General features: G+C 28.0%; 1 protein-coding gene across 1 annotated transcript; it reads right to left on the bottom strand.

Annotated features, from left to right (window-relative positions):
- On the bottom strand, positions 1–27112 carry Hs6st (heparan sulfate 6-O-sulfotransferase). The gene is made up of 3 exons (XM_067287256.1): positions 26464–27112; positions 9426–10136; positions 1–371 (listed from the first exon to the last, which is right to left on the bottom strand). Exons 1-2 carry the CDS (start codon positions 27033–27035, stop codon positions 9476–9478), a joined length of 1233 nt encoding a protein of 410 aa, XP_067143357.1. The 5' UTR covers positions 27036–27112; the 3' UTR covers positions 1–371; positions 9426–9475.

Here is a 27112-nt window from a genome sequence, read left to right as displayed (position 1 = left end):
GACACTTAAGTATAAATTTTTAATTCCATATAAAAAAATTTCATAATAGTATATAATTTTCAGGCAAATTTATATAAATTTATCAAAAACACTTTGTGAGTATTTTACAGATTGTCAAAATGCTAAGTTTTATATACAATACATACAAGAATGACTGCATCTGAGATCAATTATGCTAGGAAAAATTTTAAAGCTATTAGATAAATCAGATAAAAGCTAACTGGGATATTTCACACCTATTTTACATCTTTAATGAAATGACAAAATATAGATTATAATTATAAATACTGTTGAAATATATTTATTTTTTATGCAGATTTGTAATCTTCTTGTATGTCTACAGTAAGAAATTAAGTTTCCATTTCAGCCACCTAAATGAGAGAGGGAAATAAAATAAATAACTTATTCCATAAAACAAAACATTATAAATTTTCTTTCAAAATTTATATTATTATACTACATAAATATTTGTTAAAATTCATAATTGATCTAGAAATACATTAAATTGATAATCCATTCTGAATTTTACATACTGTAATGAAATTTTAACTTATTTATTTAGTGATGAAAAAATAAAATTTTAATTTTTAATTTCAATGCTATTACAGGAAAATTATAAGTAATTTAAATTAAGTGATACAGCTTATATATATTATCTGAAAATAAATTAACATTGTATATACACGTGTGCATGCACACGAAACATGTACATCAACTAGAAATTTTACACTCTTTAAAATACCATTACAGCAAATTTAATAAACTGCAATAACTTTTTACTGTTCTTTAATAAAATTACCTACACTACTGAAAATAAAATTCTTTACAGTAAAATCAAAGCTAATATATTATATTAGAATAGTATGTTTATTCAGACGGCCGGATGGCCGAGCGGTCAAGGTGGCAGCCTACCGCTCTGGGGGACCCGGGATCGAATCCGAACTGGTCGAATAATCCCCAGGAATTTTTCAGGGGTGGTCCGTTCAGATATGTCGCCCCATTGTGGGCCTGGCCGAACCCATAATGGGCCTTCTAAAAGAGGCCCTCTTAGTGCCCACAGGGCGGAAAGAGTTAAAAAAAAAAAAGTATGTTTATTCAAGATAACTATTTTTGTAGATAAAAACTTTATTATAAACAAGCTTAAATCGAAACAAATACATCAGAGTTTATGAATGATGAGAGAGAGTAATTTTTAAATTATAGCAATATAAATTCTTAAATTTGTTTTAAGTACATTTTTTCACTATATTTGTTATGAAGGTTGCTTGGGATATAAACTAATTTGTCATAGAAAATCCATTATTTGAAAAATTGTTAAAGGATCTTATCTTTATACTATTTTTTATAAAATCTGTACAATATATATGCTAATATACAAATGCATTTATGTGAAATATAGGAGATTGAGTACCAATATGTTCTTATCATGGCTTACTTTTGGGTTATCAGTTTAAATCAAATTTAATTTCCTGTATTGATATTTACATGAACATAGCTTTTTACTTTTCAAATCATTTTAAAAGTACTGTAAACACAATCGATTTTTAAAAATTATTTACTTTTTCTTTCAAAAATCTTGAATAACTAGATATGTTTTAAGTAATGATTTATCTTTCGGCTATAAATTCTATTTTTTTTCAGGAAATCTTTATTATAAATATTTTTGTCTTTTTATCAAGTAACTTAGTTTATTTAAAACAAATACGTAATGCTTCAGATTATGCACTCTTATCTTATATCAGTATCTTATAAAAGTTAGCAAAAATAATGTTTAACTTTATTTGATTTTCATTTATAAATTGTGTAGCATTTTTATAAGATGGACAAGAACAAGTTAAAAATATAGAAAATTTTACTAATTATATAAACAAACACATTATCATTAAAAATGTCCATTATTTATAATAATAAAATTTCAAATATTGAACATAACTGAAGTGAATTCATAACTTAATTATTTATGCTGAATCTAATATTAATTTTTTTTAAGATTATTGTGATAAGTACTATTCTAGTATATTTTAAATTCATTTATTTTTTTATATTTTACTTTGCTAATTTGTATATTTCTTTGTATTTGAATTTTTATTGAATATATTCAGTCAAAAATAAAAATGCATTAATCGTTCAATATAGCAATAAAAGAAAAAAAAATATTCAAAACCTGATGGCACAAGTTTAAAAAGTATTACTCAAATTAAGTTAATATCATGAATGCTTTATTTATGAAGATTGTTACTAGATATTATGAAACAAATGATTTAATTATTCCCCAAATTGAATGGAATACAAATTATTAAATTATAATAAATAATTCAACAACATTAGTTTGTTACTAATGTTAGATAATTTAGAGAAAATTTAGTTATTTTTAAATCAGTCAATTCTATAACTTAATAATAGTTTTTTTAGAATATTTTTATAAAAGAAGGGCAGACTTTTATAAAAATTACAGTTTAGACTTTTTTTAAAAAGCATTAAAATTTTTAAATTTATACATTATCAAAAATATACTTTATGTATTTGATAGTGTAATTTACTTAAGTAATTTTGTCTTCATAAATTTTTATATTTTGGTAAGATAAATATTAAACTGAATTAAAGAATCAGAAAACAGTTTTTATGATTAAAATCAATAAAACACTTTTTCAATGTTAATTTTATAAATTCATTTTTTAAACTTTTATAAACACGATTAATATTTAAGTGCTTTTAATAAATAAATTATAATTTAATATTATATAAAAGAAAAACTAGAGAATTATAGAGCAGGTCATGGATATTTAATACAATCCATCAAAATACTACTGTAACTCTAAGAGTATAGAAAAAGTCAAAGGTATGAAGAACAACTTTTAAAATGTAGAAAATAAAAAAAATTGAAAATTGATATTGCTCTAATTGTACTTTTTTTTATTAAGCATGATTTGTTTATGACTAAATTATGTATTGATGAAAATGAAATCAAATTAAATAGATAAATTGGTGATAAGAATAATTCCTAAACCAAATGATAAATATTTTATGAAATTTTACTTTTGACAAAAATTTATCATCATTTTATGAACATATTTATAAACTTTATTAAAAAAAATTTTGAATTCAAATACACACTTCCAAATATACATATTTATTATATTTTCAGTTCAAAATAATTGAAATTATTACATTAACACATTAGCTTGGAAAATAATTATATAATAGAAAATCTTTAAATACTTTAAACAAAAAATTTTATCTGATTTCTGAAAAAAAATGAGTTGGAAATGTGATTAAGTGAAGGTCAGAATTATTTTATTTCCTGTTTCAAATTATCTTACCAAGTGCAATTCTAAATTGATTATACAAAACTAAAGCTGAAGGTGGATATAGATTTTGTGTTTCTTATAAGAAAAACTTTTAAAAAACTATTATTTAAACATTAACTGATTTTAAGATTAAATAGGAAATCTTTTAATAAGATAACTTACAAGAAAAGTATAAGTTAATTGTCTAGCAGAGTTTACAATAAAATATGAAAACTAATTGTAATTAGACCCTTTTAACAGTCTTTTTAACTACAATAATATAATTAAAAGAATGATATTCTAACTAAGAAATAATTGCAAAAAGAACATATTTTTTATTCTTTTAACTAAAAAGTAATAGCTATGTTAAATATTTTGTCAAACAAAACTACTCTCTAGAACACGACTATCCTTATTTGAGTCCTAGTGTCAATGTAAACATAGGGCTGTTTTGATTGATAACATGTTTGGTAGGCATATCTTTTTTCTGTACATAACTGGATGAGATTGATCAATTTTTGAAACATAGTTGAACCTGTATCTCAAAACATGTTTATCAAAGTTCATCTTGAAAACTTCTTTATCTCAAAATTTATTTTTTTCCCTGCATTTTCAGCCTAAATTCACTATCTCAACTTATGGACTGAGTGACTGCATTTTAATAGCATAAACTGTAGTTGAGAACATCTCTTGCAATACAGTATAGAGTCACAATTAATGCTAATTTTCTCTGAATGGCTACAAGTTTGATTTGGTTTATTTCTTTACAGCAATGTGACACATGAACAATTTGCAGAGGAGGACTTTAAATGGGAAACTGGCTCCTATTTATGTGTTACAAATGTTAAGAAAACCCAGAAAACTTCCATGTGGCAAGCCCATTGGCAAGGCATGAACCCATGATCAACTATCAGTGTTCAAAAGTTTTATTCACTCAGCCACTGGTGGGCTAAGGCTGAGTTTGATATGCATTTTATTGATTGAATAAAGTCAGGCATTAGAAACTATTTACAAGCTATATCTGTTAAAGTATGTCAAAAATGTTTTTTTTTATACCTAATAGAGATATGTACTGTACTTGCTTTTGTAATAATAAAATACCATAACTCCAATCAAGCCTATTATTATTTACTGTGTAGGAACCTCTATCTCAAATTTTTTTTCTCATTTCCACAAGATTTGAGACAGATGACAGACAGGTTCAACTGTACATTAAACACTATTTATTCCAAAAAATATCCATCTATGGATTAACAGATTTTTCTGAAGTTGATGAGCAGGTTAAAAGTAATCCTTTTAATACAGTATTCCTAGACTTTCTCGAGGAAAAAAATAATAATAATAAATCACATTAAAACAGTTATTATAGTTAAGCTTCATTCAGTAAGAAACCTATAGACCCAGAAACTTTCTTGATACTTCAAGAATTCATCTGCATGAATGTTGTCTTAAGGTGGTGACTATTATGAGCTTGAAAGGATATATAAGTTAAAATAATTAACACAACGTTACAATCACCGATTTATTAACATAATTAAGATGTACTTGCTAGTACTTACAACAGCTTACAGCCACCATCCTCAGGCAAAAAATAAAAATCAGATACAATTAATTTTCAAACATTCAGTTATTGAACAGACTTTTTCAAATTATCCAAGGCACATGGATAGTGTGGATAGCAAATATGTCTTAATTACGCTAATAAATCATGATTATAATGCTGCTACATTGTTATGTTAATTATTTTATATGCCTGTTGGCGTAAAGTCTTTTTAAGACACAAATTATAGTCAATAAAAGAAATTTATTTTTAGTTTTTTACTAGATTGTGTAGTTGTAGTAAGTAGTAGTAAAATGTCCCGGTTCCGCTTTGGGCACTACCGGGAGTAGTAAATTGAATTATAGTTTGACATACTTAAAATTTTATTAAAAAATTTTTCTTTATCACCACCTTGTATAAGAGAAACAATTTTGTAATTTAATGTTATTAGATACATTTAAATAAAAATAATATGTAATGAAAATGTTTGAATGAAAAATACAATAAACCCCCACTAATTTAGACTAATAAGGAGTAAAGGTTGTCCAAGTTTATGAAAGTCTGAGTCAGAGAATTTCTTATGATGTGGAAAATAAGAAGGTAAATATAAAATATGGTAATTTATTACAATCAACTCTATAAAAAAAATTTTACTTTATTTCATTTAGTAAGTTATAGTTTTGAATTTATTATTAAAAAATTTCATGACAGTACAATAAATATCAATGTACAGTCTTCAGAAACTTATGATTACAGTAATATAATGCATGGTATAACAGACTTCCAGATATTGAAAACAGGAAAGTTATACTTATTGAACAATTACAGTAGAGTGTCGTTAATCCGAATGATTTTCAGTCGAACTGTGTCATGCTGAATCCAACTTTTTTGATAAAAATTATACTTTAGAAGTAAATCTAGTATGTTTTTATATTTTTCAATATATTTATTTTGTTTGTACAAAATAAAGAAATAATTTTTAACGATACAATAGCCTCGATTATTATAAAAATTTTTGTTAGGCTTAAAATCGACGAAAATTCAACACAAAGCAACACACAACGGAGAAAAATTTGAACATCGGACAGGTTAATATATTTTATCGTACATAATCGGTTATCTGAACAAATCACTAATCCGAACAACCCGAGTCCCCAATTGATTCAGATTAACGACTCGCTACGGTATAACTTTTCAACTTTTCTGTTGTCAATTAATTTTAAATAAGACAAATTTTTTCAGAAAATTATATAGTAAGTTATGCAAAGTACAAGTTGTCAGGGATTTACCGTATATATAAATAGCATTTGAATAAAAATTATTTGTATTCTGAAGAACTTATCAATATAATTACAGGTATCTCTCATACAACACAATAGTTATGTTCCAAAAAAGTGACATATTATGCAAATCCATCCTATATGAAACAAAGGACTAATACAAAACATGGGGTTAAATTCCAAACATTAACAAAAGTATACTATAGTATTGTTTTTCGTTACTAAGAGAAATATGTTTATTAAAGCAAGCAATAAACTAACAATCACAATTAAAAGTATTATATTGCATGTTAATATTAATTTTAGTTAAATGAGGGCGTTGTCTTTTTACAAAGTATAGTCATCTTCTGAGCATTTTTGTCAATCTCAATCAGAAATATCAGCAGTCTTCATTTCTTTTTATTTTTACCTTAGAAATATGTTATTACTTTAAAATTTGTTCTAGCAGGTAACAGTTGTTCAATCACGGACAAAGCAAATTTTTCCCCAAAATTTGTGTTTGAATACTATCAGGTCAGTCCATAAGTTCATGCGTATTTTTATCTACAAAAAAAGCAGCAAAAAATTTTAATTAAATTTTATTTCAATCTATAATGTATTCACCATTTTTTTGTACAATTTCTTGCCATCTTGATGGTAGCTTTTTAATCCCGTCTTCGTAAAATGATTTCGGTTTTGAATCAAAATATTCAGAAATAGCCTTTTTTACATTGTTCTCATCCTCAAAAGTTTTCCCTTTTAAAAAATTCTGCAAACTGCTGAAAAAGATGATAATCGCTGGGAACAATATCTGGCAAATATGGTGGATGAGGTAAAATTTCCCAGTTGTAGCTTTCAGGTTTCTGTACAGTTATTTTTGCAGCGTGTGGTCTGGCATTGTTATGCTGCAAGAGAACTGCTTTCTGTTCACTAACGACGGTCAATTTTTTTTTTAAATTTTTCATTTAAACAAACACTCTAATTGCTCTCAATACATTTGAGCTGTAACTGTTTGATTAGGTTCTAACAGCTCAAACACCTGACATATCCCACCAAACAGACAAAAGAATTTTTTTTGGATGCAACCCACCTTTTGCAGTCGGTTTTGGCTGCTTGTCGCGATCCATCCATTGTCTTTTTCTTGTCACATTATTATAGAGGATCCATTTTTCGTCTCCAGTAACCAGCCTACCAAGAAAAGGTTCTAAAGCAATACGGGATAAAAGAGACGTGCAAATGTTTACACGTTGTTGTCGGTTAGCTATTGACAGTTCATGTGGTATCCATTTTCCTAGTTTTGAAACTTTTCCGATTTGTTGTAGGTGTTCAAAAAAATGAACAGTTCTATGGGATGAATTTAAACGTTCCACAATTTCATCAACTGTTAAAGATGGTTCTGCTTCAACTAGTGCAGAGAGAGCATCATCATCAAAGTCAACGGGTCTTCCAGTACGAGCCTTATCCTCCACACTAAACTCATTGTTTCTAAATCTTCCAACCACTTCTGTACAGTCCTTGCACTAATTACAATTTGATTATTTACAGTATTTATTTTTTTGGCTGCATTTGTAGCATTCTCACCACTTAAAAATAAAAAGTATAGAACATGTCTTTTGTATTCATGCGTTACTTCCATTTTAAGGAAAATAAACAACTGAAATGTTCACAATTCTGAACAGTATTATATGAATGAGATCCAATTTAACACTTCAGTGTAAAAATTATCACATTAGACATTTTTAACAGCAAAACAAGATTTTTCTCAAGGTCATAAAAATGGGCATGGACTCATGGACTGACCTGATAAATTGTTTGAGTTGGGAACAGTTTGAGTACCAAGATACTGCTGTTTCATTTGTCATTTTACAAATGAAACAGCTAAAAAACAAAACACAGTGAGTCTTAAAGGCTCAAGTCTAAAAGCAACAATGACAACACCCGGTTGGTAAGAAAGAAACAAATTGCACTAACTTTCCTGTCTTATCGGTTTTCATTAAACCTGATGAAAGGCATAAAACAAATTGAAAATTTCAATATTCTAAAATCCATGGACAAATTTGAGATGATATGCATGCTTATTTCAAAAAAAAAAAAAAAAATGTTGAATAAAGAAGTTTGCACTTAAAAGTTGCGAAATTTTATACAGAGGATTTCCCAAATTCTCAAACCGTGTTAGAGCAATACTGGAAACAATGTTGTATGGGGGATATCCCTGATTTTCAAACTGTTTTAGAGCAAAATCATGTTGTACAAGAGATACCTGTATTCTACAAATACTTTACCATATTTTCTCAATTAAACTCCAAGGAGCTTTATTTTTAAAATCTATGTATCCCTGGAATTTATTTGAAAATCCAAGGTTTATTAACTAGCAACAAGAAACAAGTAGGTAAAAATTGAAATACTTTAATTACACATATTTTACAAACTATTGAAACCATATATTGACTGTATTTATGGGTTACAACTATATTTGAAATAATTACTACTTTCATAGTTAACCAAATTGAAAGATGCTGAATTGGGTTATTATGATATCATTCATGTCTGTTTCAATGTTGTAGGAATCAAGATCTTAATTTCAATCTTGTTCAAATTCATCATCTCTTTTGGAAAGAGATGGTGAGTTTAAATCAGAATTTTCATAATTACCCTTCAACTAGTAAGTTCTCAATTTATAAACTTGATCAGAAGTTTCCCTATTCTCAGGATTTATAAATTTCATAAAAAGTTTCCATGAACTTTAGAATAGAAAATGCTGTCAATTCTAATAATTTGAAAAGGGAGAATTTAAGTTAAACTCCTTACCTGTCATTCTAAACTACATTATCCTAAACAGTACAGTACTTCATGTTTCCAATGTTTTCAACCTGGAGTTTATTTGAAACCAAAGTTTATTTTTAATACTACCTTTATTCCTGGTGTTTATTCAAGGAAATATTTTAAATTTGAAAAATATACTGTAATTTTATATTACTGATAACACATGTAATATTAACATTATTATTAAAAATACTAATAACTAGTATAAACTTTAATAAATATTCACTTCAATGCATTCTGCAAATAATTTCAATTCATTTATATAAAATCTGTGCATGTGCATTGTTTAAGTATATATTTGTACTGTACACACACACACACACACATGTATATATTATATGCAAGCATTAAAACAAAAAAAAATTTAATATCTGAAGATATTAAAAACAAGCAAGGCACCTAAAATTCAAAAAAATGTTTATAGATTAAAAATTCCAAACAATAATTATTGAAATAAATAACAAATATAATGCCTATTAAAATATTTATTAACTCAAATTCAGAATATAAACTAACCTGATATTTTTCTTCAGATATTGAGACTGTTGAAACTATAATAATTTTTGTCACGATTCATCCAAACCAGTTTTAAAAAGTGTCTCAATTTGATTTCGTTTCTTTCCTAAATTTTCAAAAACTTCTTCAAAATTTGATTCTGTTTTTTTCATGTATTCAAATCTTTGCATTAGTAATTCTTTAGCAAATTCATACAATTGAACATCAAGGTAATTTAATTTTCTGATTTTATGTAAATCTTCTGAAGAAATTTCATTCATAGTAAGACTACTATGAGTTTCATTTAATTGCTCAAAAGATTGTAAAAAATGCAAGTGAAACGTGCTTTCAAAAAGATATTGTGATATTTTCTGAAATTCACACAGACCAAAAAAGGCCATTTTTTTAAGATTTTGTTTGGCACTGGTAAGCATAATTATATCCCTTTCGTGTCTAGACATGATAGATGTGTTATAACACCCCACAAGTGTTAAATCAGCAAGCATTCTTGTCTGACGATTAATGGCCAAATTGGAGGAACATTGAATGAATTCTTCAAGAGTAACACCTGTCCAGTCTTCACCAGTGAAACACAAAGGTAATTCTTCTGGTGTTGGTACTCTTCCTCCACACAAATGTTTTGCTGTTTTCCAAGTAGCTCCTCTTTGAACATGCCGATATTCACTTAAAAAACGAGCCACAGGTTCACGTAAAAGCGTAATGTAAAAATATCTATAAAAAAAAATTATTATTTTTAACAAAAAGTTATATTTAACATTATCTAAAAAATATAAATTAATTACTATTTTGAATAAAACAAATAAATATTTTTCTTTAAATATTTTAACATTTTTATATCTAATTATAGGCTGCTCTTATTTTACACTGTTTACAGTGGTTTGATTTATGCCAATTGGCAATACTGGTTTAAAATCCCACCCCCCAAAAATGTGTAGAATATCTTTTACAAATGTTAAATGCAAACACTTTTTCACACCTGATATTACTGCTGGCAGTAACTTCACATTAATAGTGATTCTAAACAGTGCTAATTTGTTTATTATTCAAGTGTTTATTGTTCACTTTAAAATGGCAAAATACTATGTGAAGTTATTGTATAATAATAGAGAGTATGAAAAACAGCCTGTCAAATAGAAAGAAATTAGTGAATCCAAATATTCAAGTTATCCAGAAATCTCATAACTTTAGAACAGAATATAGTGATAAGCAACCTTTTCTGGATGCAGACCACAAGGTAGGGAACTTCATAGGCTTCTGGAAAGCTGCATACATATTTTTTCTTAGAGTTGCAGGCGTTAAGCTTGCTGGGCTTTAACATACTCCATAACAGCCAATTTATACACTGATATTAAAACAATATATGGTAATGATATGCATGCTAGTATATATAGGTTATTCCCATCTTTTCAGTGGTCAAGTTTAGTTTAAGTCTTCTTTGTAACAAATATTACCTTAATAAGGATTGCATGACGACACAATGCAGAAAACAGGAAAATAAAATTTGTATGTCAAAGCCCCAGGGCCACACTTTAGGACCTAAAAGAAGAAGGTTGTTCATAACTGCTTTAGAAGATGCACAAATGAGTTGATGTGATATAGTTGTTTTAATGAGCAGACAAACTGGTTTTTATGTCATATCATGGGACATAAAAATCAGTTTCTCTTTTGACTATTGCTAATAATTGCCAAAGAATGATCAACTGTGCATCAGTATTGTTAGTTACCAAACAAAATATCCAACAAGTTGAACATGCTCTTCGTTGAATATGCTCTTCATTGAATAGATCACCTACATTTTATCAAAAGAACTAACCTTGAGTTCCATTTGAGTGCATACAAATTTATTTTGATACCAAAGGAAACCAGTTTGCTTTAATATTGATTCATTTGTGCTGACTTAAATTCCTACTTGTGCTAATGTTTTAGGAAGTCTGAAATTGAAGCCAATGTGTTAGTCTATCACTCACAAACACCCTACACATTGAAAGGGTTTTAAAAGTAATACTTCTTGAAAATAAGAAATGTACAAAAAAGATTAATAAGAAATAGAAAGAAGCAGGCATTAATGTTTGTGACAGAATAATGAGAACACATTTGAAATGTCTGATATTTTCTTGTAGAAAAGCAAAACCAAAACCAGCATTGATACCAAAACACAAGAGAACAAGATTACAATGGGCCAGAGCAAGGCAATCATGAACTGTAGAAGAATAGATTAAAGTTATATTTAGCATCAGTCACATTTTCATTACTTGCATTTTCATCTTGGAATATCTCCATGTTGTCACAGGGTTCAAATTCTTAAAAATGTTCCTGTAATGCAACATATGCAAACAATGCACTGTCATTAAATGGCCCAGATAGCAACGCCATAGAAAACATATGGAAATGAAAGAAATTGGTTTCAGAAAAAGCTCTAGGCTGCAAATCATATCTTGTTGCACCTATTCAGGATAGCTGAGAAGCTAGTGAAAGCATTTACTGTTTTCACTAATGAAATCCATGTCTGAAAGAATTAAGGCTGTCATAAGCTCAAGGTAAAGCAACAAAGTATTAATTAAATTATTAAAATCAATCAACTTAATATAAGAAAAATTATATGTAAAATTTAAAAATTTGTATGCTTAATTTATATGATGTTATTATAAGTCATATTTAATGTAGTCAAAATGTTTAACTATTATTATTACAAAACTATTTTAAAAATCAATTGCTTGTTTTATTTCTTTTTTACATGCTTACTCTATATCACTGCAGAAACATCCTGATGACAAGCGATTCCAAAATTTTTGCCATAGGTTATAACAATCATAATTTTTAATTTCTAAAATTAATTCAATTTCATTTACGTTCAGACAGGGCCGTTCCCAGGTTGGCTTTCTTATGCCACCTCAACTGTCCATCAAAATTGACTTGGGAGCAAAGAAAGCTTTTTCTGTATGCCATCAGAAATCTGCATGTCATAATATTTGCCATATCATCATGTAATATGGCATGTGTTTTTCTCAGTTAGACCATACATATAAAGATAAAAACAAAGGAATACAAAGAATTATTCCTTCTCACACTGAAAAAATACCACTTGTGCCTATGCTGATCTTTTAACGCTGCCAATGACAAAGACCACAGACCCTAAATAATGACGACTGGCAATAAATAAATATGACAAGACAAAGTGTTCACATTGTTAGTTTTTGTGGTAGAGTTAGGGCTGCCACTAGGGATTGCAATTGCTGGATCCCTCATCCAGCAATCCAGCTGGATCCAGCGCATTCTTCGGCCTGCTGGATCCAGCACTTGATGCTGGATCCAGCGCTGCGGATCCGCAAATACTCAATTAACTTTCTAAATAATCGCGCAAAAGTCTACGTGTCGCGTTGCCGCTTTGCTAACTATTAGACTGCTACTAATTACTTACTCACTACTTTACTAACACTAATAATTAAATTACTTACAAATAAACTATACCTTAATCAATCCAGCAAAATTTAATAAAATAATAACGTATTCAATCGCTTTTAACGATCTTCCTCAGTTACAAAAAAAAATACAACATTAATTATAGAACATAAAATGTGTTTCGAATAAATATAAAAAGAATAGTGCTTAATTACATCCCATTTTTTTTAAACAAGATACATAGATGTACCGCCAGGTCTGATAATTTTCGTATTGTATATTGACGTAATCCCACTGTTTTCAAACTTTTAAGAAACGATAAAAAGAAAGAGGATCGGAATTCAACAACGGGTATATATTCGGTGCCTTTACACGAGCAACGTTTCAATTCCAAACTTGTTTATGTGGGTGCAACGATGCGCAGTTTAAAACAAAGGCTCAAGAGCACAAATATACAATCAGTAAGAACCTTGACAACACTGCGCTGACATCATACGCAAGACAGAAGAATGTTAACGTCCAATGGGATCAAGCGGCAATTATAAAAACGACGACGAATAGGCAAACGGTCAAACATCTTGAGAGATTGGAAATCTGCAAGGCGCACATGACAACTGGTTGTATAAACCATAGAGATGCGGACTCATTGTCTACCATGTGGCGATCCTTTCACATTAATTAATGTTATTAACGGACAATTCTGGTTTCGTTGTTATATCTTATATACAGTAATACCCCGAACTTACGCGATAGGTGGGACCGAGCGATAACCGTGTAAGTCGGGGTATAACTTCGCATATAAATACATACAAATTATTTTTAATTGGGGCCGGAGACTAAAGAAAACAAAAATTTAGAAAGAAATGTTTAATAAAATCTTAGATAATACATTTGTATAACAAATTATATTATTAAAATCGTAAATCGAAGTTATTTTGTTATAGAAGGCTTCCTAAAATCTAACAAATTCGTCTGACGGCTCAAAGATTTTTTTTCTCCCGCAAAATTTCCTCGTAGCATGCTAATAATTTTTTTATTTCTCGTTTTGTAGAAGAAATGGGCTCTTCGTTGGAGTCTATATTTTCTAAAATTTGTAACCTCTTTTTAATTAAACTGAGGCCTTCTGTCAAGTTTCCAACCGTTATTCGATCATCTGATTGAACTGGGTCTAAAGGATCAAGTTTTGCCAATTTACAAATTTTCATTTTTGTATCGAAGTCTTTGGAATGTAAAGTTAACATTATTAAAGATGGAGTTTTTCTTTTCTTGTTTGATACAGAAGAATCAGTTCTACTTCGTTTGGATGACACAGTAGAGTCTCAAGTCTCCGTAGATATAACAAACACAGAAATAAATAAGACAAAATAAATTGTAGCTATGCGTCGATTCCGCGCGACACGTCCGAACCTGTAAGCTGAACAATAGTTTGGGGGGAGTGAGTAATCAAGGGTTGCGTGGCGCTCAGACAAAAGACGAATCGTCGAGATTTGAAAATCGCCTAACTCCGGGTTCGCGTAAGTCGGGGTAGCGTAAGTCGAGGTATTACTGTACAGGGTGTTTTTTTTAAAACTGACGGTACTCAGAGACATCTGTAGAGCAATCTAACAGCCGGACTGTCGCCAAATTTGGGAGAGTGACTAAGGACGACATGGGAAAGAGATTCCGCGAAGAAAAAAGTAGTACCCAAATTTGCCGGTAGGGGTGGATTTGGCGCTGTTGTAGCGAAACAGCTAAGAATCTGCATAAAATCCAGCTGCAATTAACAAACACACGAATGAATAATCAGACAGAGGTTTCAGTGTAATAACGAAAGTTTAATTAATCAGCAAATAACCTTCTCCCTTCTTCAATGTGATCACCGTCCTGCTGGACAACTCATTGCATCCTGAACACCGTGTTCTCTATGGCCGAACGTAACATGTCCGCAGGAATGTTCATCACAGTTCGAGAAATGTTGTCCTTCAAAGTCATCAAGTTTGGGACACTACCAAGATAGACCTTGGACTTTAAGTAACCCCACAGGAAAAAGTAACATGGGGTTAGATCCGGGAAGCGAGGCGGCCATGCAAGTGGAAAAAAGCGACTGATGACCCTTTCTTCAGTGAAGTGCTGGTAGCTTTTTCGCTACAACAGCGCCAAATCCTCCTCTACCGGCGAATTTAGGTACCACTTTTTTTCTTCGCGGAATCTCTTTTCCATGTCGTCCTTAGTCACTCTCCCAAATTTGGCAACAGTCCGGCTGCTAGATTGCTCTACAGATGTTTCTGAGTACCGTCAGTTAAAAAAAAAACACCCTGTATATATTTTTTCCGCTATTTATTTTGTTTATTTATCTATATTTTGTCCATTTGGGCGTTTTCCGTTAATTTTCATATTTATTCCGAACACATTTTATGTTCTATATTTTTTTGTAACCGAGGAAGATCGTTAAAAACAATTGAAAACGTTATTATTTTATTAAATTTTGCTGGATTGATAAAGGTGTAGTTTATTTAACTTATTCTACTTCCAGTACATAGTTTTATATACTTATAAATAACTACAGACTAATATGTAGAGCCTATATATGAAAACTGGTAAGACTGATAGCCACTTAGCCACTGATTATCCGTCCTTACATTATTATAATATATTAATATAAATTAATCAGTAGAATTACCTTTGCTATTATTTAACTTAAAGATTACATTATAATTATAATCTAACTAAACATTTAAAGTTAATTATCTCTATCTGAAATGTTAAACTGAACCAAAGTAAATTTTACTACCTAAATGTGTAAGAAGTTTTACTGATTTATAGTGACCAGTCTAAATAATAAAAGCTTTTAAAGTATTTTTTTAAAATGTTTTATTTCATTAAAAAAAAAAAAAAACAAATTGCCGGATAGATAGATAGATAGACAAACACTTCATTGCACCAAAAATACATCCACGCTGGATTTCAATGAATTCAATGATTTCAATCCAGCAAAAATCCAGCTGGATTCAAAACACTGCTGGATTGCAATCCCTAGCTGCCACATGTTGAAATGCTCAATATAGGACAAATGACATCCTCTTGGATGTTCATTTAGATGTGAACACAAAGGGATTAATAAAAGAAATTATTATTATTAATATACTTAAATTTATCCAAAATAAAATCATAAATTAAGTGACAATTAACAATAATTTAATATAATGCAGTGTATACACATATAAGTTCAGACAAAAAATATATATTAATTATTCATTATCGTTTATCATTTCAATAGTCCTACATCATTCTGTACCTTTTCAAAAAATTGTATGCAACTGCTTTTACAATTGATGCTTATAAGCAATTCTGCTATAAGTTCAACAGAAAACCTATTACTTTCATCATTCCATTTATTAATCATGATAGAAAATATGCATTCAATAAAGGATGATGATGCAGATATGCTTATTAAAATGCAAGCTATAATTCTAAATAAATTACTACTACTTAATGTTATGCTTTTAAAAATAATATTCCATTTATCAATGGTAATACATTTTGTTTGCTAAGCAGATAAGTTAACAAAGCATTTTAAACATCTGTTAATAAACACAGTTTCTTCAAAAAGTTTGTTCATGTTAAAAAAATATTCAATGATTTTAGAAAACATTAACAAAATTGCCAAATTTTGAAATGTATTATCAATTTTGAGGTTTAACAACTTTACAATTAGATTTTTCATGGAAATCAAATCTTTCAATGTAAGAAAGCCTTATTATGAACATTTAAAAATTTGTTTTCAAACTTTTACTTTTCATATAGAGAGAGATCTTTCATCTTTCACAAAACTTCATATCCAAAAAATTTATTCTCATTTCTAGAAGTGCTTGAAATCTTTTAGAATCACATACAAATCAATGACTGTGGTACAAATTTTTTTAAAATAATTTTTTGAAATATAAATTCTAAATTTAATATAAAGATTTTTATTTTGTTGTTAATGAAGATTTTTCTATCTTCACTATATCCTATATGCACATTCAGAAATTAATTGAATGTTGAAGTATAGTTGTAAGCTTCTTGCTTCTAACCTCTATTTAATTGAATGTTCTTTGTGAGTCTTTATATTCAAACTCAAGTCATTTAAAAATTTAAAGTTTTTGTCTGTTTACAAATATAAAGTAGGACAATTAAGCTTTCATGTAGGACATAGGATATCTATTGTAATTGTAGGACTGTCCTACCAAAACCAGAATGCATGAAAATCCTAGTTAGAGTACACACAATTTATATTAACCTTAGCATTATTCTGTGGATTTCTGTGACACAAGATTAGCTGTTCTTCCATCTTGTTCAAAGAGAATTATGAGAAGTTCACACTGATGTGAACTTCTCATAATTCCAATTACAATAACAAATGTTGAATTTTGGCTAACTTTCAAACAATAACAACTAAGATGAAAATACAATAATAGTATGAATGTTTTACAGACAAGGCAAACAATAAAAATATCAGTTTTTGTTGTTATTGTCAGCAGTGTGAACACAACCTTAATCTATGATTTTAAAAATCCACAAACATTTATAAGAAACAGTAGCCAATAAGATAAAAAAAATCAAAAATTATTAATTTCTTATTTAGAATTTTAACATTGTTTTGTCTGGTTTAATTGGTGCCCTTGCCTGAGCAGTAGGAAAAGCTTTGCATTGCATTTAGATATATAATATTGTAAATTGATTAAACAAAGTCATGAAACAAAAATTTGAATATTAAAGTTCAAATCATATAAGGTATTTATACAACAAATATCAAATATTTGTTAACAGATTCAAAGAAATTTAATATAAATTTTGATTAATTTGTTTGAAAAACAGATAGTTTAAGAATAAATACAAATAATTAAAATTGTTTAAAATTTACATTATCTTGTGCTACAATAAAGCATGTTACAAAATTATCATGAAAAGAACAGTATCATTTTCTAAAAAACCAAAAATAACTAAAAAAATACAGCAGAAATTTAACTCCTTTTAATATACTAAGAACATTATTTTGCATGAAATACACAAAATATTTCACAATTTTAACAGATTTAAAAATGAAGAATTTAAGATGGAAAATGAATCATACATATTTACTTTTTTTTTACAAGTAAATATGTATGATTGTCAAATATATGTTTATATTTGACCTAGTCATAACACTTTGTTGCATGTTTAGATTTATAACTAATCTAGATGTACAAAAGTTTTTCAAAGGATCTATAATGCAAAAGAGAAGACTTTAATATATAATGATAAACAGATAACATGCATCAAAGTGAGAATTAATGTTCATTATAAGATAAGATTAAGATTTTAGCATAAAAGTTGATAAAAAAAAATTATATTTTGTTTTATCATCATCAACTCATTTTGACAATTAATTAACTAAACTGGTCAAAGTTCATTTATGGGTAGTTTCAATAAGATGAGTACAAGTAATTTGAATTTATTGCCTCAAATTACATTTATATACAGTTACCTAGTTGGATTTCCTTATCCATGAGTTCTGCATCTGTGAATTCAGTCAACTTTGGATCCAAAATTAAAAAAAAAAAATGAAAATATTTATAGAAAGTTTCAGAATGCAAAACTTCAACTTACTTATATTTTAAATATTCTATGTTATAGGCTATTCTATATTTTATTCTTTTGTCTAAAGAAAAATTTTCTTTAGACAAAAGCAATCTAAGTGTTGAAAGAAAGAAAATGTTACATTGTTGCTGATGTGTACTATCCAGTTTAATCTACAATTATACATGTTCAGTACAAACAAAACTGACTTTTTCCTTATACAGTAGTATATTGTTTAAGGAATAATGACAACTATTTACATATAATAATACCTGAAACAATATAAATTCTAAGTGATCTAGAGATGATTTAAAACAGAGGTTTTCAAGGCTATTAATCTACAAACCACTTAAACCAAGTCATAGATGAATCATGCACTACCTATGCCCCATCCACTTTTTATCCTATAAAATGTCACCTTAGATAAAATATTTTGACACAAAAGCTATTATTACTCTGATAATCTAATATGAGAGAGATATGATGCATGAAAATGTGCTTTTCTCTGGTAAATAGTACAGAATTGCATTTTGAAAAATGGCCAGATCAGTCTATGGATAACATGGCACCCATGTTCATGGACCATCAGTAGTCTAAAGACTATACTTTGAAAACCACTGGTTTAAAATATAAAGGAAAATGTATGTAGGCCTAATGCTATGTAAATGCTATGACTTTTTATACAAGACTAAAGGGATTTGAGTATTCATAGATTTTGGTATCCAAGGAACCAATCCATGCAGATACCAAGGGATGATTATATAAACTTAAATTTTCTTCTTTCTGTACAAGATGTACAGTATCATAAAATTTAAACAATGTTATTTATTCTATAATTAATTCTGCAAAAGAGGTCTTAATTTCTCTTTCTCTTTCTGATCTGTTATCCTGTATTGTAAACCAAAGTTAGAATAGAACTTGCTATACATTAAATGGAAGATTAGAACCTCCAGTCACAATCAGCTGTCATTATTTTCAGATATAAGTCTAGAAGGCCATTTCATCTTTTAGTAAATTAAATTTAAACAAACTTATTTTCTACAGAAAAATTTTTCTGTTGCTTTTTTCTTTTTTACTAAGATACAATTAAATTATAATTATTTTTTTTTTTATGAATACAAAATAGCAAATCATTGGAGTAGCTTATGCTTAAGCTCCATTTCATTTTTTCAAAATTGATATATTAATAATTTCAAATAAAAAACAATTGCATTTGAAAATGTGATGTAATTTCATTTTAGCTAAAAATCTTGCTTAAGAATTTTGCAATTCATCAAATTCTTCTTCTACTTAGAAATATATTAGGTATTATAGTCAACAATAATTACTTCATATTTGAAGTTAATAGTAATGTTTTGTTCCCAACTGATATCATGAACTCAACTAAAGTTAGTTTCGGGCAGATAGAACTTGTGATCAGCTGCTGTTTTGGCTTGTTTAGACATGTGCTGAGATGCTCAAAACCCATTTTGTAGCAAAAAATAATTTGTGGAATACATTACAATAGAAAATTTTTCCACCTGTTAAATATCTAGAATCCAAACTCTTGTACATATTTTATTAGCAATTTAGCATTTGTTTTTGTTTTATTCATATAGTTGGTTAAACGAAACATGATGTAATGGAATCTTTTCTGCACTTGCTCCAAATTCAAAAGTTTGATACCTGACTCATATGAAGTTAGCTTCCTTATATCTAATTAAACATTATACTTAAATTTAAATCTTCCAAAAAATTATTAAATATTACATTTACAATAACTTTAATCCAATTAATTCAAAGGATTTTGAAAATTTGAAAAATAAAAGCTTTCCATGGCAATGAAAAATGTGTTCATTTATGGACTTTTAAAGAATTAAATTCAAACCATTAAACTTGAAAACATTTAAATTTTGAACACTCATCTGTAATTGGATGGCAGAATGATATGACTTGTAAACTGTTCATGTGTAAAAAAAATTTCACTGCACAGAAAGCATAAATAGACTATAGATCACTTCAAATACAGTACTTGCAATCATGTAAACAAGCTATTAAGTTTATAAAGCACTTAAGGTCCATTTACACACAACAGTGACATGCCGGCACAGTGCAATGAATTTTTGCCTGTGGGAAATCGTTGACCTAGTTTTAAACCACCTTGTCCAGACTTGTTCGTCACAGTGTTGTGCAGTGGCAGTGGCGTGACTGTACCGTGAAAGTACATTTGACGAGAACGATATTTTCACTGACAGTAAATTTGGTTTTCCAATGGATGACGAACGTTTAATTGAAATCGTACATCAACACCCTGTTCTATTTGATTTATCTCATTCAAAATATATGGACAGTGGGTACAAAATAAATATTTTCTCTGTTTTTAATAAAATATGAAATGCATGTTGAGACATTCAAAAAAATATAGATTTGTCATCTCAATTTTTTATAAAAAGTATGAAACTCTTGCAACACTTTCTTCATTGCATTTCTTTTTCTTCTTCATCCAAACATATAGCTATCATAGCCAATTCATCCTCAGAAAATTCCATGACCACTCACTGACAGCACGGTCACTTCACTGTTGTGTGTAAATGGACCCTTATTTAGTCTTAAAAATGGGCACATCTACAAAATATGCAGTAAAAATCAAAACAAAATATTAGTGAGATTGAGGCAGAAGTTTTCAATACAAAAACGTGTATGTCAGACATTCAGCACCACTTTCCTGTAAACCTAGAAGTTTGACAATGGCCTTTGGAATGTCGATCATGATTCCACTGACTTTCCAAATGCCATTGCCAAACTTCTAGGCTTACAGGAAAGCAGCACTGAACATCCGATATACACATTTTCATGTTGAAAACTTTGGCCTCAACTTCGCTATTCATTATTGAACAACCTTAATTTGATCCGCTTGGCTCCAAATAATGTTTAAATTGAGGGAAAGTTAATCATCATAGCATTTAAGGAAAAAAAAAAAAAAAAAAACACATTCATGCATACAAATCTAGCCCTTAATTAGGATATATATTTTTGGAAAATAATTACATTTTTTAACATTGTTTTTTGAACTTAAATTGATATTCTACATAAATGTACAAAATCAAATTTTATAATTAATAGAGTAATACAATTTATTTAAGTTTCAATTGTTATATCTAATTTTAGCCAAAATCTTATTTTTGATGATAAGACTTATTAATACAAAGCTAAAATTAGCAATATTTACCAGATTTAAGTGGTTATAAAAGTGACTGATTATAAGGAGATTTTTAGAGAAATAAATTGAAATATTATAATAAAGACTATTATTGTTGATATAAATTTTTACATTCAGTAATAGAAATTTTCAGAAAGTAGGTCAAAAATATTGCAAGTATCTTGTGAAACTTTTATTTTCTAAATGTAAATTATAGTCCTAAAAACACAGATAGTATTTTAATTATATCTAAAATTATAATTACTACAGTATCTTTAATAACTTTCCTAGGTAGCATTGTAATAAGAGGAAATAATGGCATTCAATGATAAATCAAAACAAAAAATTATAAATTAATACTTCCTGGTACTTATTTTTCCTAGTTTCAAGGACATTCATTATATATATTGTTTATATTAACAGACTCCTTTATATCTAAATATAATATTTAAAAATTAATAAAAACTTTCTAAAACATCTTTAAATGCATAAAATGATTAAAATTTTAAAATCAACATAAAATGTTAATTTAAGAAAAAAAAGGGCTGATAAAAATTTAATTTATTTATTTTGTACTTAAATTATTAAATAATATACAGTAAATTATTTTTTTAATTAAAAATATAAAGTAATTTGTTTCTTCTTCGTATACTTAGCTAGCAACCAGTTTCCATAAATAAAAACACATTTATTTGGTCAAAGTACAGTGGAACCTTGCTTAACAAGCATAATTTGTTCCAATTTCGTAATGCAAAACACTCATTAAGCGAAACAATTTTTCCCATAGAAATTAATGTAAAATATGATAATGCATTCCATGCCGAAAAAATGCTCAAATGTTTTATGTATAACGTTTATTAAAAAAAAATTGTATAATATACACTGTTAAGGAGCATGAATCATCATCATCATCTCTTCTAGCACGGAATGAACCATCCTGGAATGAGAATTCGATTTGCAGAAACAAAAAAAAAAAAAAAGAAGTCACAGCTAATATGTTTGATAGACACTCCAAACAATATGCCAAATTCCTGGGTTATGTAAAGGCTATAATTAAATATTCAAAATAAATTAATTTGACTAGAGGTAGGCAGTTGTGTTTCCATCTCATATTAAATTTAATAATTATAAATAGTTAATTTTTAATTCAGACATTTCTAAAATTTAATTTGGCATATTGTTTGGCATGTTTATTATATACGGGCTATGGTTGTTGATGTTTATAAGTACTATGTGTGAACACAAGTTTGAAAAAATGTGTGATCACAAGCAACACTAAGATGCTAGCAGAACGAATGCTAAACACAGTCTGACAGAGCATGCCGCATGCGCACAATTCGGGACTTCCTCTCATCATCATTCGTTATGCAAAACATTGCTCGTTAAGCGAGGTTCCACTGCAGTTTGATAAGCATTGTGCTTCATATTCTGTGTTACTTAAAAATTATGTTTATTAACTCAATTTTTTTTATTTACTTTTAAAACTGCTGCTATTAATTATTAATAGTAGTTTATAATTATTAATCATAATTGTATACTACTAGGATTATCATCATAATCCTAGTAGTATAAAATTTAAATATTTTCATATTTTAAAATACATACTGTATATAAAGTAATAATAAACCTATTTATATGAAAATAAAACTGAAAAGAAAAGTATACAATGCTGTTAACCTAAGAGCAGTCATCAGAGCATGTCCTGACAATGCAGAGCTTTGGAGCTGGAGCCAGTCAGAGCTTTTATTTTTTACTGGAGCAGGAGCCCAGCCATATATTCTTTAAAAAACATTCTTGGCTCCAGTGCCAATCTTTTTTGCTTAGGTGTTAATTTCCTCAGCTATTCACTAGAAACTTTAAAATTTTTCACTTTAAAATGTGTGCTATTTCTAAAATATCCTTATGATGCAACCCACCCAATCCTAACTCTGAATAAAAAAATCTCTAAATGTACAAAAACGTGTTTCAATTTAAAATATTTAAAAAATTTTGTAAATCTAATCAAAAGTTCTCTAACAACTTATATTTCTGACATACTACCAATAATATATTACCTAAAATATCCTGTTTTTTCCAGAATTAAAAAAATTTATAACAACTGTAATCAATAATACCATAATATGGACAATATTTTAGTAACTTTTAAATAAAGTGGGTGATCAGTTAATGAACAGTTCGGACTACAAACAAATCGGATAACGAACACTTTCGCAAAGGATTTTTATGTTTGGACAACAAACACATGTTTGGATAACGAACACCTCACAGAACAAACACGAGAAGAAGCAACGTAAAATAATAAATACAGATTGGTCTTCCCTTGTCTTCAGGCAACAATTCAAAACTTTTTGGAGTGCAGAAGACATCGACATCGATGCTCAACCTGGTATATACTGATCGGATTGTATTCCTCTGAACTTTAAAACTCTCCCTTGTAATTCCAGCCTTTATTTGACAATTCTTTTATAGTATTTGTGAGACTGTCAGGCGGGCACTCATTAAGTTTTGCGTCGGCTTTTATTTTCAAAAGGTGAGAGTATAATAGCAAAGGTAGAGAGTGGGCAGAAGATGTCTGATGTCTATGTATTTTTATATTTATTATGTATTTTTTTTATTTAATTTTGTTATTAATTTCCTCATTTATATTTGTATTTATCATATTTTAGTTTTATTTTGTTTTAAATTTAACCAGCATTCACTGTTCCAAGGCATTTATGTTATGTTAGAATCAAATAGAATGAAAATAGAATATAGCCTGTATTTATCCAAAGATGGTCTTTACAAATTGTTTTGGTTCTTTTTTAATTAAACTGTTTTTGCTGTACACAAAAGGTTTGTGTGACTTTTGAAATTCCAGCTAAGGTAATCTACATTTTATAATTGGATTGATAAATTGGCTAACTATAATAATAAATATTTATAGAATTCAGAAAATGTTACAATTCATTTTTCTGTTAATGAAAGATAAATTAATAAGATAATAAGTTGATTACACAGAGTTGGTTAATCAATTTAAATATCTGCAGAATGTAAATTATTTATTCATATTTAATAAACAAACATAGTATTTCATTAAATATGTATAAGATAATGAAAAATATGCTAAGAATCATTAAATGAATCATTAGAAACCCAATTTTATTTATTTTACTCTTTAAATAAATTTTAACTTAAAATACCAATGGAAAAAGTATATATATTAAATAATATGAATTTATAAAGTTTTGAAAACATTTTCTAATTTTTTTTATTTTATCATGTTCCAGTCATTTAATAGTTTGATACATAAAAAACCTACAGTCTGATGGAATCATACTAAAATGAAAACTGCAAGTTTATAGTTTCGTATTCAACAGTATATTTTTAACAGTTGATATTAATTAAAATACTCATTTTCCCCACTCTAAGTTAAATGCATGTTGCATAGTTTAATGTTTTTTAAGACATTTATGCCATATGTTGGATAAGATGATCTATGATAGTAACTTAATACTAGATACAACATGACTTGGAATTCTTATCTTATTACATTTCATTACTGTATCTTTAAAATATTCAAGTAACAATTTATATAAAAAAGAAATCTAAAATTTAAATAACTATTTAGGATTAAATATAAACAGTTTAAAAACATGAAATTAAATAAAGAAAACCTGTTTTCTGAACATAAAACTGAAGGAAAAATGATTAGAATATATTTTATTTATTCCTGGATTGAATTTATTTTCTATAGAATTTGAGATAATGAATATAAAAATTTTTCTAAAATCTTTCATTAAACATTTAATGTAAGATTTACATTAACATTTACACAGAACCATTAAATATATCATGCATGTATGTACAACAATTTCCATCACAACTTGCAATTTGAATTGTTGCACATTATTATTTTACAATATATTTCATTTAATTAATAATAATTTCTTTTTAAAACTAAAAATGTGAAATAATACAAATAATATAGTTTTAAAAATTCCACAAATTAGCATCAAATTGTAAAATCACAAATTGTAAATTTTTTGGAAAATTGATCTAAATAATTTTAATTTTGTATTATCCTAGACAATAATGCTCATTCTTATTAATTATAGTAATAATTTTTTTGCTTTACTTGCAATTCTTAGGAAAATTGATTTATTTCTAAGCTTATATTCATTTATAAATCATATTTATAATGCATTTCACCCTAAATTTGATACATTTTTTTATTATAAAAAAAATTATAAATAATTTATTAATTTATTGTATCATCATGAACATTATTATCAAGTACAAAAATTATTTCATCTCAATTAAGATGCATTTAATAGTTAGAATATCTAAGTATCAAATGCAAAGTCAATGATATTTCAAGACATAACTCATTGTTTATAAGTTGTTTAATTTTAAACAAACAAAACATTTATCAATATTTAAATATTCCTACAAATATAAAAATTTTAGCAATAAAATTTACTTTTTATCCAACAGTTTTGACATAAATAATCAATAAATTCTTTTTCGGACAGAGCCGTAATAAACGATAGAACTTTTAATCATTATTGCTCTTTCCGGACTCTCTGAAAAGCAATAATCATTAAAGTATTCTTAAAGTTAAAAGAATATTTTAATGATTAAATCTCTTTTCTATTGACAGTGTTTCATGACGGTGGTTAAGAAACACAGAAAATTTAGTAATTATGCAAGAAGTTCCAACACACCGTATTTCAAAATTAATAATTTTATCATCAAATTTTTATTAAATTTGTTAACTGATGAATGTTTTTAAAATAGTATTAGTTTTATAATAATACATCACAGCTGTGTATAAAATGTCATTTATTTTAAAATGTTTAAGACGAAAATAATATATTAGTTGTAGTTTTGTGCATTTAAACTAACCTTCTCTTTGACGATTCTCTTTCGGTTTGGTCCATGGCACTGTCAACACAATTGGTTAATTCAGTCCAATCTGCATGCAGACCGCACTTCCAACCAGTTGAATAACGACTAAATAACCAAAATCTATCTTCTGAATCCGGTCTGTAACATTTACATTTTTTTCTTCCCTTCTTGCATTGACACGGCTGCTCTAAATCTAAATCTCTTACTAAATGTCTACCGAAAGCCGTCCCTCCGGTCTTTTGAATATGCAGGAAAACAATAACATCGGATCCTTTAATATCGAATTCGAAATCTTCCTTGACCATATCATCGTACGACAGTTTATTTCTCGGTAGAGAATGAAGAGGATTGGATAAAAACGATATAGGCTTTCCCATATTATCGGAAATGTGCTTGAGACTTAATTTGTTCCAGGTGTTATACCTGGATTGGGAATAATTCCATCTATTGAAGGCGCACACTTGTTCCGAACATAAATAACCTAACACTAAGATTCCTAAGACTGTAACTACGACACAGACAGATAAAAGTAATTTGTATCCGGATCCCTTTTTAAGCCAATCCATCATCTTAACAGAATTTCCTTTCACTCCATTCCATTATGCTACAACTCCAATCAACTCTGCCTCATTTTTATCGTCTGATG

This window comes from Centruroides vittatus, unplaced genomic scaffold (assembly GCF_030686945.1).
Source record: "Centruroides vittatus isolate TY-2023 unplaced genomic scaffold, ASM3068694v2 scaffold_435, whole genome shotgun sequence".
Classification (NCBI taxonomy): Eukaryota; Metazoa; Arthropoda; class Arachnida; order Scorpiones; family Buthidae; genus Centruroides; species Centruroides vittatus.
Note: the sequence above shows the minus strand (reverse complement) of the source record. Positions and strands in the feature narration are given on the sequence as shown.